Source organism: Acomys minous (assembly GCF_964271855.1).
Source record: "Acomys minous genome assembly, chromosome: 17".
Lineage (NCBI taxonomy): Eukaryota > Metazoa > Chordata > Mammalia > Rodentia > Muridae > Acomys > Acomys minous.
The window spans coordinates 26,761,060-26,775,018 of NC_140500.1; the positions used below are offsets into that span (position 1 = coordinate 26,761,060).

General features: G+C 48.0%; 1 protein-coding gene across 31 annotated transcripts in view; it reads left to right on the top strand.

The window, feature by feature from the left end:
- The window catches only part of CACNA1C (calcium voltage-gated channel subunit alpha1 C), a 557,751-nt gene that overhangs the window by 344,638 nt on the left and 199,154 nt on the right, over positions 1 to 13,959 (top strand). For all 31 annotated transcript variants that reach the window (XM_084766402.1, XM_084766399.1, XM_084766397.1 and 28 more), the window contains exon 4: positions 10,452 to 10,591. In XM_084766402.1, coding sequence (XP_084622528.1) covers positions 10,452 to 10,591 — 140 coding nt within the window. The remainder of the gene's footprint in view (positions 1 to 10,451; positions 10,592 to 13,959) is intronic.

Sequence of the window (13,959 nt, forward strand, 5' to 3'; positions counted from 1 at the left end):
TGTCTCTCGGGAAACCTTATTGTCCATGCGCGCACTTGCTCATGTGACTAAGACTCCGCTATCTAATGACATTTACCCTAGCCGAGCAAACCTACCCTGTCTCCTGTCTTGGACTTCTGGTGTCTGCAGTGCTCACTGAAGCTCTGTCTGCATGTGGCCCTGCATGATAATTTGTCTGCGTGATACACACCGTCCAGCCCCTATGGACTGTGAGGCCAGAAGGGCGGAGGTAGCATCTAACACTCTTTAATTTCATAATCGATATGTGATGTTTGTGCATCTTTATGGGGTGTGATAAGGTAATCGTGAACTTGTCTATAAGGCATAATCATCAACTAGTGTAATCAGCATTTTTACCTTCCCAAATGTTTTTCCTTGGGTGAGTCAGGACCTTTCAGTCTCTGGCTGTCGTGTGCACGATTTTGGACTATGGTCACTGTACCATGCCTTTGGTGGCTGTACTGTGCATGATTATTGACCATGATCACTGTGCTTCACTGCAGAACCCCAGGACTAGTTGTTCCTGCATTATTCTTTGTTGGTGCCTGTTTCCAGGCCTCACACTCTGCTCTCATCCCCCGTCTCTAGTGATTATTCTAGTCTTTTCTACAGGATCAACCCTCTTGTTTTCCACATGTGAGTGAGAACTTACGGTACTTACAGTTGTAGCCCTTTGTGTCTGTGCCTCTGGGGTGGAGGGTCTCCAGTCCACGCTCTCCACGTTGACAGTGAAGGGGCTCCTTGTTTAATTCACACGGTGCAGGTGGAGAAGGGCTGCCTAAGGAGGCTGTCGTTCACCATGCCTGCAGTTGTATACCAAGTGCTTGGTGAAACAGCCCATGTGCGGTGGTGGGTTTAACCAGTTGTGGACAGAGACTATGGGGTCGTTACAATGTCCTGTGGTGACTTCTGCAGCCCTCTGTCCAGATGCCATCTATGGAATATGAGTGCCCTGGGTGGGAGTCTCTGAGTGTCACAAGTTTTCTTACACTACTGGGTGTCACACAGAAGCTAATTGTTCGTGTATCACCTACAGAACCCAAGAACACAGCCTCATTCTGACAAAAAATGCTATATTCCTAGGGAAGTAGAGGAGCAAGCTGATAAGGTTCATCTTTCTCTACAAACCCTGAAAATTGAAAAAAAAATCAAATATTGTCTCAGCTTGAGCTCTCACTAACTATGCAATGCTGAGGATGGCCATCTCACCCAGTGGCCCTTTGTGGAGACCCCCAAACATAAAATGACTTTTATTGCTACTTCATAACTGTAATTTTGCTATTGTTATGAATTGTGGTATAAATATCTGCATTTTTCTCATGGTCTCAGGTGACCCCCTGTGAAAGGGTTGTTCAGCCCCCAAAGGGATCATGACTGCCAGGTTGAGAACTGCTGCTCTAACCTTTCCGGTGAGCTTGCTTATGCAGGCACAGAGATAAGGTTGGCACCCATCATACAGAGTTGCCATTGGGATTGGGACTAAAGAATGTGGCCTCAGACTGTTGCTAGTTGCAGTGCAGATGGAAGAAATGTTTTTATGGAGGATGGGACTAGGACGGCGGCAAGGACGGTGGTTGCAATGGCAGTGATCACATGGGGGTGGCGTTTGGCTCACCTATTCCTGTGGCTCAAAGAACTGAGGAGAGAGATGCACACGAGCATCCAGAACACATAGAATTTAGCAGACAGAACACAGGGAGGCTTGTTGCTTTGATTTTGTCTTCACAGAGCTTTGATAATAGAAAGCAGATATGGGACCTCACGCCTCTTGTTTTTGTTGCAATACAGACACACTCAGAAGAGGACCAGGAAAAGGCCACCACTTACAGGGGAGGACAGCTGATGTGATCAAGGAGAAGAGATGAGGCAGCAGGCAGTATTGCTGACTGCTGCCCTCAGCAGAGACCCTAAAAGCAAAGGAGGGGCCTGGGCCCCCGGGGAGGACACTCAGAGCCATTAGAACATAGATGACTGGTCCATTCAAGAAAGGTGTCTCACGCACTTTCTATGTGCCAGCTATCCTGAGTGCAGGTGTGCAAGAGAGCCATTGCCACTCAAAGTGGCAGCTCTGGCTTCTCATTCTCAAGGCGGCCCGTGGGGCATGTATAATCACTCCCATTTTGCTAGCGGAGAAGTGAGATGGGAATAAACAATTTAGGTAGCTTGTGGTTTGATGCCAGGTGTGTATGAATCCAGAGCCAGTTCTTTTCTAACCCTTTGCCTTTCGTGTGAAGACACCTCTGAGCCACGGGTTACAAAGACACTTGCTTCTGCCCTGTAGACACTGCGTCCCTGGAGGGGAGAGGAACACAGAAGCCACATGCACAGGGAAGTGTGCTGTGGTGGCCCTGTGCGCAAAGGATGCTGCGGGCCCAAGATGTGCTCCTTCCACCCGTTGAGGCTAAAGAGGCAGGTGGGGCCTTGAGCTCTAGACCTCAGGATGAGAAGGAAGCTGCTGCGGGTGATGGGGGGGAATGGGGAAAGGGGGATTTCAGAACTAGGGCATCTGGTTCGGGTGTCTTGAGCTTGTGGTTTGTCTGCAGCGGTGAGTGATGGTCAAAGATGTGGCAAGATTGTGAGGAGTGCTGGAGCCACGCTCTGAGAGCTGGAGTCACAGCACAGGGGAGCTGCTGAAGGCTTCTGAGCAGTGAAATTGCCTCGAGCGCCACAAACCAGCAATAAGCTGCTTTATTATCCAAATAGTCTGTGACTGGGCCCAGAATGGGGGTAGCAGTGTGATGGACAGAGAATGGTCCTATAGCCCAGGCTAGGTGGTTGTCACCTCAAATGAAGGGAGGGAGATAGTAGAGAGCTGCAGACTCCCCCAATTAGGAAAACTACCCACCAGCCCACAGTCATTAAACCAATGCCTATTGTCCCCAGGTGATCCAGCCCTGATTGGCAATATTTGCTGCCCATTGCCCTAAAGAAAACAGCATCTTTTTTTCACCTCAGAGAGGATTCTAGCAGAATTTTATGAGCTCAGTGGTCCCTGAGTCGGGGGGGGGGGGGGCGGGGGGGTTCAATGGGGAGGGAGGAGACTGGCCTGGGTGACACTCAGACATTCTTTTGTCTCCAAGACAGAGGCAGCAAGATGCAGAGGTTGATGGTTCAAATGCTGGGCACCCAGCAATGGAGGAGCCTGCCTCCTGGCAGGGGTTTACACTTAAAGTCTGGGTACTCAATGACATCACAGGCCCAAGGTGGGGTGGGGCAGGGGCCGATGAGCAGGTCTAGTACCCCTCACTCTGATGTGAACCTCTGTGCTTTCTGCTGTTCCTGGGCACTGAAGCCAAGACAGGCCCTTAGGGAAGGAGATGTGCATGAAGGAGTCAGGTAAATCACGTCAACTTTGCATAGTAAGCAAGCACAGAGGAAGAGTCTGCAGGACGTGGGGGCTTGTGTAACTACTAGAAAGCCAGTGAAACTGCCATATTGTCCAACTCATCCGACTGCACGTGCTTCTTGCCTTCAATAAACGGTATTTTTCCTTTTTTAAGACTGCTTTTACTCTTGGCACATTACATGGTTTTTTTGTTTTGTTTTGTTTTGTTTTGTTTTTATTCCTTATTCCTTTGTCCTTCACAATAATGTCCCAAGCAGAGCAAACTGTTAGAAATACCACACACTTTATAAACAAAGCAACTGTAGGAGCTTAGCTGTCAAATCTTCCTACTTTCATTCTTTGAAATGTGGACTCCCCACCCACATCCAGACAGGCTCCCAACCCAGGACTCTAAGCAATCTAGCCCTGTCAAGGTGAAACGCACCCAGGCTTAATTCTTACCACAGGACTTTAGATGACCCATGGGGCTGGGAAGCGCTTGGAATCCCAAAGGCACTTCTTTTCCGTTTTCACGATGACAAAAATATACAGCATAAAACTTGTCCTTCCGACCACTGGTAAGTGTCTGACTTAGTGGCATTAGGTACACCCCTCTTTCCAAGAGCCATCACTGTCCCAAGCTGAACTTCTCTACCCACTAAACATTGCCTCACAACAAAGCTTTGACGTGCTTTGTGTCCCTGCGAATTCCCTTGTGTAGGGATTTACACAACTAGGACCACACAGTGTTTGCTCCCCTGTGCTTGGCTTCTTAGACTTAGACTTTGACTTTGGTGTAGGATAGATGAGAGCTTCATTCCTTTTTACAGCTATGTGACATTCCACTGTGTGCATTTTCAGTATCCTGGTTACTCCTTGCTCTGTGGGTGGAAGAGAGACTGCTTTCTTGCTGCATTTCAGGCACCAGTGGGGATTCCAGATGGGGAGCTGGTTTCACTCTAAGAGTCTCTGCTTCCTTCCCACTTTGCTAATCATGCTTGGAGGTGGCTCCTGATCTACTTAAGGGCCTAGTAACATGGGGCTTCTCCCAAGCAATGTATGGACAGCAACAGTTGCACTGTTAGCTCATTATGTGGACCAGACATTTGTTGGGAAATGAGTATTACACTCCAGAGGGCTTCTCTGTCCCGGCTAGTTCCCAAATAATCGAGACAGAGACCTCTTATATTTATAAAAGCTTTAAAGGATGGTAATTGGACAGATATCAACCCTCTAAGCTATTTTGCTATTTCCCGGCTACACCCCCCATGTTACTTGCCTTAGTCGTTCCTGTCTGGGCTGCTTCTGTTCCATCAGGCCAGTCCCCATGGCCACGTGCTCATGGTCCCTACTGCCCATTGCCTCGTGGTGACTTCCTTCTCTCCGGCTTCCTCTCCTCCTGCTTCATATCTGCTTCCTCTCTCTCCTCCTCCAAGCATCCTGGGCCCTCTGAGATGCTCAGCCCTGGGAACTTAAGCTCCATCTATATCTTTTCTGCCCAGCTACAGGCTTCAGCAACTTTATTAACTTATCAACTTTAAATTAGGAAGAGCAAAACTGACACAACAGAGACCAGTGTATATGACAATGTACTTGGGACAACAACCAGATCTTGGGGTTGGGGGGGCAGTAATTAGCATTAGAGTACATAGCACCAGATCAACCCCCAACAAATACACTCACCTAGATGGGCCCTCCTCTTCTGTCCAGAGAGCACTGGGCACATAAGCCTTCATTCTTCCAGTGTTATGTATTCCACAAGCCCATCGATGTCCTGAGAGAGCAGCCACGCATCCTCAGGCAGACAGACCTCAGGAAATATCTGTGAGGCGTGAGAAAAGAACCTGATAGCATAGAGCCAAGGTGTCCTGGCTGCCTGGTTTCTTGGCTGGAGAACAGACAGAAGGCTGTGCTTAGAGGTCGGGTTGGATGGCGCTGGAGTTATGCAGCAACCTGGAATCTGGCATGCTGGGTGGAGTGGGGTTGGTGTGTTGTTGTCTGTGTACCTTGTACTGAGGTAAAATTGTACCAACTGAGCTCCTCAGTTCTGCTTGGGGCAGACTTCTTGGCAGCTCTGATAAATACACTTACATAAATTTTCATTGGTACCCACAGGCTCTCTGGGTGTGAGCTCTTAACTTTAGAGGGTAGTGTTCGGTTCCTCCTAGGTGTTTCAGTGTGGTGCACAAGCACACGCGTGTGAATAGGCTGCCTGCTTCTCCATGGCTGTCCTAGAAAACCTACCCCGGCATGGCTTCTGCTCATGTATGTGTTCCCGAGCACAAAAAGAACAATAATTTCACTGATGATGGGTACCTTTCACTCCCTGGTACTCACTTGACTTTAGCCAGACCTGAGATTGCCATCTTTACTCACTACTGGACTTCGGTGAGGCAGAAGATGGGGTTCTAAGTTATAAGAAAAGGCACAAGCAGTGTTCCTCCTCTGGATTACATCCTAGGCAGACACCAACACATTAAGTTGATAAAGGTCTTTCAGGCTGGCTGGTGAAAGGGAGGGCGTTGTATTCTGTGCATGCTTTCTGTTAACAGCCTATCAGACTGGACCCCATGGACTCCATTCCCCTGGGTCAGGCCTCTTGGGAGCCAAAGCTAGCATAGCCCTGTCAACATATAAGAGTCCTCCTGCACTGACCTCCCCTGCCCTGTCTCTCTGTACTTTCTACAGCCTGGGGTGCTCAGGGCCCAGTGCAGCAATATGGATTTTCTTCTTGTTTTCATGTTATAAAACAGATCCAGACAAGTGAAGTAACTTGGCTAAAGACACACGCTACCCAGTGCCAGAATCAAAATGATTGACTATTATTGTTGTTGAAACATCCCTTGACTGTGTGTCCCTTGGGAGCCCACCATGTAGTCGAATGGGTAAGATGTACATAAATGAAAGATAAATGGAAAAATGCAAAAATCCATATGTATCTATGCCAAACTCTATAGGCATTTGGAAAATGTCATGTTCTTTACCATGGCTCTTTATACTCAGTTCTTCTGAATATTTAAGACTTGAGTGCAACTTTGTCAGTAGATGAGCTAGAATGAGCTAGAAAATGGCCCAAGAGAGAAGAAAGTAAGGGGACAAGTGAAAGAAGAGGGTGGGAGGCAATAGTGTTGAGTTGCAAGTAAAAGTAATAGGAAGAAGGCAGCCATTGTGCTGGACCCAGGCAGGGAGGACCCACTGCTGTCCGAGGAGCAGGCAGGGTACCAGGGAGCCCGGAGACACTGTTTCAGTGTTAGCAGCTGCAGCAGCCTGCCCTGTAGCCTCCACTGCAGGTGTCCGTACCTCCTCCAGCCAGAATGCTGCCAGCAGGGGCCTTTGCTTGAGTTGGCTTCTGACATTTCTCAAGTCCCAGCATCACAGAAAGGGACAGGACCACACGTCATACTTAGATCACATCCCCAGGGAGCTGTGTGCTGCTCAGAATGCAGGCACAAACTCAGCCCTCTGGTGTCAGAGCTGAGGTCTTAGGAGGGCTGTGAAAGATTGTGTGTTTGTGCGCGCACGCGCAGGGCCCAGAGGCACCCGGCCACCCACAAGAATGACCTTTGGTGAACTCGGCTTGTACTCATCCCCTGTGGGCCCTTAGATGTTTCGGTGGCAGGTCAGTGGATGCTGGGAAGGGCTCAGCCAGCTGGCTGCGAAGTTTGTTCAACACCCAATCTCACTGGCTGTGCCACAGCTGGATCCCAGGCTCGTTACTAAAGGCAGCTAGCTGTCCCTTCTCTGGATCCTAATCCAGACCCCCTTTTACTGGTTCCCGGACCCTCTGCATTTGTTGTCATTCTGATGTAATGAACTCATAAGTAAAAACATCACACAGCTAGATTAAGGCTGCCTCTCAGACAAGCACTTGCTCAGTCCCAAGCCCTGTGCATCTCCATAAATAGCTGTTTCGAATCCATGGAGTTCTGCTCTGCGTAGGGTTTTATGCTTTCACTGTCAATTACAGTTCTGCGGACTTACCCACAGAAAGAGACAGAGACAGGAGTCCGAGTGGGGGCAGGGCAGTGTTAAAACAAGAAAAACAATTTGCTTTGTGTCTTCTTTCGTGACTTGTGTCCTATTGCCTGCATCCTGTCCTTCCTCATCACCTAACGTTCCCCTTTCTTGGCCTCGTTCTAAACATGGCACTCTTTTCACACTGGCCACTGTTTACCTCATGATGCAGCCCTGGATGGCCTGAAACGCCTTATGTAGACCAGGCTGGCTTAGAATGCAGAGATTTGCCTGCTTGCCTCCTAAATGCTGAGATTAAAGACACTGAAGATATGGGCTCCTTTCAGGCCTCTCCTGAATCTTTAGACAACTTACCACAGGGATCTGAACCCATTCTTTGAGAGTAAGTGGGGACCAGTGCGAAGGTTTCTGTGGTTCCCAGTGGGCAACATGAGCCAAACAGATCTTTGTATTGAGGGTCAGGAAGCCTGGACGTCCACCCATATATGTCTGGTTTCTCCCTGGCCTCGGTCTCTTTTCAGTGTCGTGGGGAAGGTTAATTAGACTGTCTATAAGCCACTCCATGACTTAAGCAAGGGTCCTATCACTTCTTCCAGAACCTTCCTTACTCAGTTGCATCATCCTCCAGACTTCCTCTCCCTAGTCTGTGACCTCTCTGGGAAGCCTCAGGGAGTCCTGCCTGAAATCTACCCTAAGCCCCTCCTCCATACGTCTCATCCCCAATGTCTCCAGTCCGGTCTAATAAGTCTGTAGCTCCTGTGTGGATCCCTCTCTCAACATAGCCCCAGAGGCCAGGCGTGTCCACAAAACGCCATCTATCTTGCTTCTGCCACCCTGAATTTCCTCCTTGGCTTTATCCTCTCCCTAGCCCCCTGCGGTTTCTCTCCTCCTGGAATGTCTGGCCTCCAAGCCACACAATTCATCTGACGGTAACTGTAGCGGTCATGAGTGGTGGGGTGAAATGGATGGATGTGGATGGGCAATGAATAGATGTACGGACAGCTGAATCCATGGAGGGTTGGGATGGATGAATGGATAGGCACGTGCATGTATGCACAGTAGTTGGGTATCTGAGTGGGCAAGTGAATAAAAACATAGAAGCAACGAGGGTGTTTATGAATGTATGAAAACACATGGAGCCTAGCGGTATCTCCTCAGCTCGTTCCTGTTGGTTTCCTTGTCACCTCACCTTCAGCGGAGATTCTGTGAAGGTTTGGGGAGTGTGGGTGATAGAAATAGAGTTGCAGAGGTTTGGGGGGGGGGCATGAATAGAAATGAAGGTGTCGCCTGGCTCTGAGCTACCCTGGGGTGGAGTGTGGAGATGGACTGAGTGGCCGCAGCTCCTTCTCCACCGTCAGGCTATACAGTAGCATCTTCTGTAACCTGCCTTTCCCATCAACATGCTAAGCTCTGTGCTAACCCACACACATGCTCCCACCACCGTGCTGGGTAGACTGATCCCACTCATTAGAACAAGGCTGCCAGTCACACCCACCGGCCGACTTTCTGGTGCTCAAACAAGTAGGGAGTAGAGGGCATGAGGTTCTGATTAAACCCAACCCCTTCATCCGCTCCCCATGATCACTATCCGCTTGAGGCCTTCATCCGCGCGTGGGTTGGTAGTTCTTAGGTTTTGAGGCGTCTCAGACACCCCTAGAATTGTGTGGATCACACATTCCTATATGCTATAGCCAGGTGGCCTACTTTAGCACTTCTGAGTGGGGCCTAGAAGCTGTAAGTTTTAACAGGGAAGCCTCAAATTGTTTCGGCCAGGATGACTCACGGTGAGCCCAGGGCTCCCTGCATGTCTAGGGATGGGAAGAATAGCAAGGAATCCTGGGCATCTGTCCTGACAGTTTCCTACTCAAAGTGACCCCCAACAGAAGGCCAAGTAGGAAGTGGCAGGCCATCACAGGCAGTGGTCCTCTCTGGTATGTGGCTTGTATGTGTGTGTGGCCCTGAGATCTCCCGTGAGCTCTCCAGGACCTGGTAGAGGGAGGAAAATGGGCAATAGGATGCTGAGCTGAGTGCCTTCTGGAGGCTGTGAGCTGGCCTGGCCTGCTTTGTGACAGGAGATAGACTGCTATCCCGGGAAGAGGCATCCTGAGGCTCGTGCAGAGATGAGCAGTGGAGCATGCAGGCAACCGAAGCAGTCCTCACCAGGTGGTGCCACCAAGGCCCTGCACTAGGGCAGGAAGATGGAAGGTGGTTAAGGAAGAAATCAGCTGAGCCCCCCGGAGCCACCAGGGTCAGTGTGGTCAGGGTAAGAGCCGCATGCTACGTGCAGCTCTTTTTTCTAGGTCTTAGGGGAGAAAAGGCAGTTCTGCCCCTAGAAAAAACAGCAGCAGGCTTTTGTATTCACCACCTCGTACCTGCTCAGCTCCTCCTGGGTTGGTTTGTTCTGCTCACCTAGAGTGTGTCTTTGGACACAAAGCCATTTTCCCACAAGAGAGATCTCAAATGTTTGGATCCACGTTATTGCCTCTGTTCGTTTGCTTTTTAATTTGGATGCCAGCTGGTCCCCTCCACAAACCCAGCCTGCTCCCCTTGGTGGCCTGTTAACAGGATCATGGCACAGTACTGCTAGGGTTTTGCTCACCCGCTTCTCAGTAACCTCCACTGACCCGGCATTACTCCCCTGGAGATCAAGACTATATGAGTTCTTACTTTAGAAACCACGACAAAACATTAGCTGCTTAAATGAGACTTTGGGGGTGGAAGGAGGAAGGTGAATTCTTGCAGTACCTTACATTACCTTTTAACAAGGGCGTTTGAAAACAACAGCAACAAATTCTTTACTCTCCGTAGGCTAGGGCTCTGATGTTGGAGTAGGCTATGGAGTTGCTTGGGTAGCTCTCAGGCTGTGTGTCCAGGCCTCTTTCACCTATGCTCACCATTGTTGACCACAGCATTGCATTCTGGGAAGCATGTCATTAGGTCATTTCATCACTGAGAAAACATCACAATGTACTTTTTTACACGCGATGACACCAGTGACGTTGCAGACCGTGGGCTTTGTTGGGACACACAGTCTGTGACAGGCTGAATCCTTGTGCTGAGTGTGATGCTGCCTGTGAATGCTGCTGCCTCTGAACTCTCAAATCTTTGAACATAATGATTTATTTCTCTCTCTTCTATTTTCGCTTTCTAGGAACGAGTGGAGTATCTCTTCCTCATAATTTTTACCGTGGAAGCATTTTTAAAAGTAATTGCCTACGGACTTCTCTTCCACCCCAACGCTTACCTCCGCAACGGTTGGAATTTACTAGATTTTATAATTGTGGTTGTAGGGTAAGTGCAGAAGTCTTGTTCCTTTTCCTAACCTTACCCACACATGCCTATTTCCTTCTGTATTCCTGCCTCTGATGTGATCTAACTGAACTTGCCTTCATGCCAATGAAAGGATCTGTTAAAAATGACTTTGAAGTCAGACTTTCTACCAAGAGAGAAATTATTAATGAAGAGAACCTCTTACTGCTCCTTCTACATGTCAGTGTGTGTGCATATGCATGCATGTCATACGTATACACCTGTGTATATATACATGAACAAAGAAATGTGTATTTGCATGCCTATACATGATACTATGCATGAGTACAAGTGCATGCAAACACACGTACTACATATCACACACATGCTCACACACCCACTATATATCACACACATGTACACACACTATATATATCACTACATATTACACACTCATGCATATACACACAAACCACATAAACCACACACATACACACACACACACACACACACACACACACACACACACACACACCTGACCAATTTTTTTGCTATATCCCTGAGCCATTACATAACCTGCTAGCACAGGCCATCTATGAGTTTGGGACATGACATGCATTCTGCTGCCAGACTGTGGTCCACAGAACCACAGAATACACATGCATGCAACCGCATCTCCATCCTCACCTCCACAGTGGGCTTTGTGCTGTGTCTCCAGAAAACCAGACACTTGGTGATCTTGTTTTAACTCTATTTTATTTGGTGGCATTGAAGCCTCTACTTCCTTTCCACCAACCCTTAACCCCGGGTAAGAGAGAAGAAGGTTAGGGAGAGAGGGGACACAGTCTCCTTTACTTCTCCCAGCTGTTTGGGGTCAATTGGGTTATTTGGGGACAATACCAATATCCATTAACAGCAACCGCAGCAAGCAGTCTCCTCTGAATAACCTCGCTGAAACATTTCTTTGTCCCCCACATTGTCTATCTCTGGTCTCTCCAAAATGCTACATGCTACACGCCACAACTACCACTGCACACCACAGTTTCTCTCCTTTATCCCTCAGTGTCCTAGGTCATGTCCCTCTCCATGCTAGACAAAGACTATCCCCTACAGGAGGCAATTATCAGCTGTGGGCATACTAAAGCCCAAACTAAAATCCCACACTTGGAATTAAAACAGAAACATATTTACATAACACAACTTTTACCCCCCAGACTATTCAAGGTAATTGGGTGTAAAGAAAACAGGGAAGTCTCAACGGCTGTGGTGATGGGTACCCAAACCAAGACCAGATACTCCCTTCCCCAAGCATGCTGCTCTGCAGTAGTGTCCTAGGGATCTAAGAATAAGAAACTGAGAGCTTGGCCCCAAGCAGGATGTCCAGATCAACCCTTACACACACACATACACACACACACACACACACACACACACACACACACACACACCACCATCACCACAGCTCAAGGAACATTATAGAAGAGGAGGAAGAAGGAATGCAAGAGTCCAAGGAGGAGGAACGCTGTAAAAATAGCATCCTGTGCACAGGAGATGGCTGGAGCACTCATGAACCCACAGCAGCTGTCATTACCTACACAAGAAATATTAGCATAGATGGGGCAGGTGATCCTCAGGCCTGAGCTTTACTGAGGAGCTGTTGGCAGCTCATAGCTGCAGAGAGAGGAGAGTTGCTCTCTTGTGAGGGTGTGGACACTGGTAACGTTTCCAGTGGATGGCCCCACACTCCTACATATATGGGTAGTACCAACTGACTGGACTCAGTGGCTTGTAAATAAAAAGAAATAAAGCTGGAAGGGAGATGTGGGAGGATATGGGGGAGCCAGGTGGGTACAGAATGGGGTATCGGTATAATTATATTTCATTGTATATAGCTATGAGATTCTCAAAAATAAAAATTAAAAATATAAAGACAAATAAAACTCCCATAAATGTTAAGTTTTTTTTTTAATGGAAGCCATGATTTCTTTATCTAGAAGTTAGTAAGTTCTTCAAAGAAAAATAACCAGTTTTTTTCTTGACTACTAGCCGGAAATGTCCTTGGGACTCTTGGCCAGAAGCCAATGATACCAAAAGCGTTTGGGGAGCCCTGATCTCTGGTCTGGTTCCTAAATAATTGTAAGGTTGCTCCCTTAAGGAGGCAGAATGTAAAATAGTAATGAAGGCCTCCTCCTAAGAGAAGTGTTCGCCTGATCAAGAGAGCAAGTCTCTGGCATGAGTGGAGACTGAACCTTGCAATGGGACCAGGCAATCTCCTGGCCAAGGGACCAGCTCCAGAGAAGCAGGCTCACCTTACAGCAGGCAAATGAAACAGGTGCAATCATTAACTCTTAGGCATACTAAGTCGGCCACTACTAAGCTGGTGCCTCCTCTCTATTGCTGCAATTTCTTACTACAACACAGGATAGAAAATTAGAGCCATCTAAATGAGTCTGAAGAAAGCAAATGTTCAAAAATAAGAGGGATTTGTAAGAAATATTTACTCGGAGTCTTTTCTATCAAATACTATGTTACTTGTGTTTTATGGCAAGGTATTTAGATTTTTTTTATTCTTCACCAAATTGTAAAACATTTATGCAAATGTTACACAGACACACAGACACACAGACACACAGACACACACACAGTACAACCTTTGTTTATACAAAAGCCCTGCAACATTCTTGATTAAAATGGCTGGCCTCGCCCCACTTCATTTCCTGTGCACCCATTCTTTTAAGACCTCTACTTTCACTGAGGTCAGACCCCAGACAACTAGGAAAGACACAGTCACCACCTACATCAGAGTGAGTGCCAAGTGCCCTCCTAAGAACGAGTGTTCTTTTTGTGTTTTGGTTTTGGTTTTGGTTTTTCGAGACAGGGTTTCTCTGTGTAGCCATGGCTGTCCTGGACTCACTTTGTAGACCAGGCCGGCCTTGAACTCACATCGATCCACCTGCCTCTGCCTCCCAAGTGCTGGGATTAAAGGCGTGCACTACCATGCCCGGCTTAGAACGAGTGTTCTTGTCTCTGTGCTTTACTTTTTAGAGCTCACCCTCCTGACCAGGAAGGAGCAAAGTGTTGCCTTGTTGAGACAGTTGAAAAGAATAAGTTAGTAACTTCCCAAAAGATTCCCCACAAAATGCCTGTTCCTATTGGCATAGTTTTTATCTACTTTATTTGGGTTCTTATACCTCTAACTCCCTTCCAACCCCTCCCCCCAGCACCAGGAGAGAAAGAAGACTCATGGTGAGCAGGGGAGGCATAGGTCTTTTTACTACTTTTGGCTGGTTAGGGTTGTCAGGTTCCTTGGGGGCAAAAGCAATCTCGGTGTCAGGACATCCAGCAGTCTGGAAACCAGCAACAGCAAACACAGCAGAAGGATGAACCAGCAACAACCTGGGGAGCAGCAG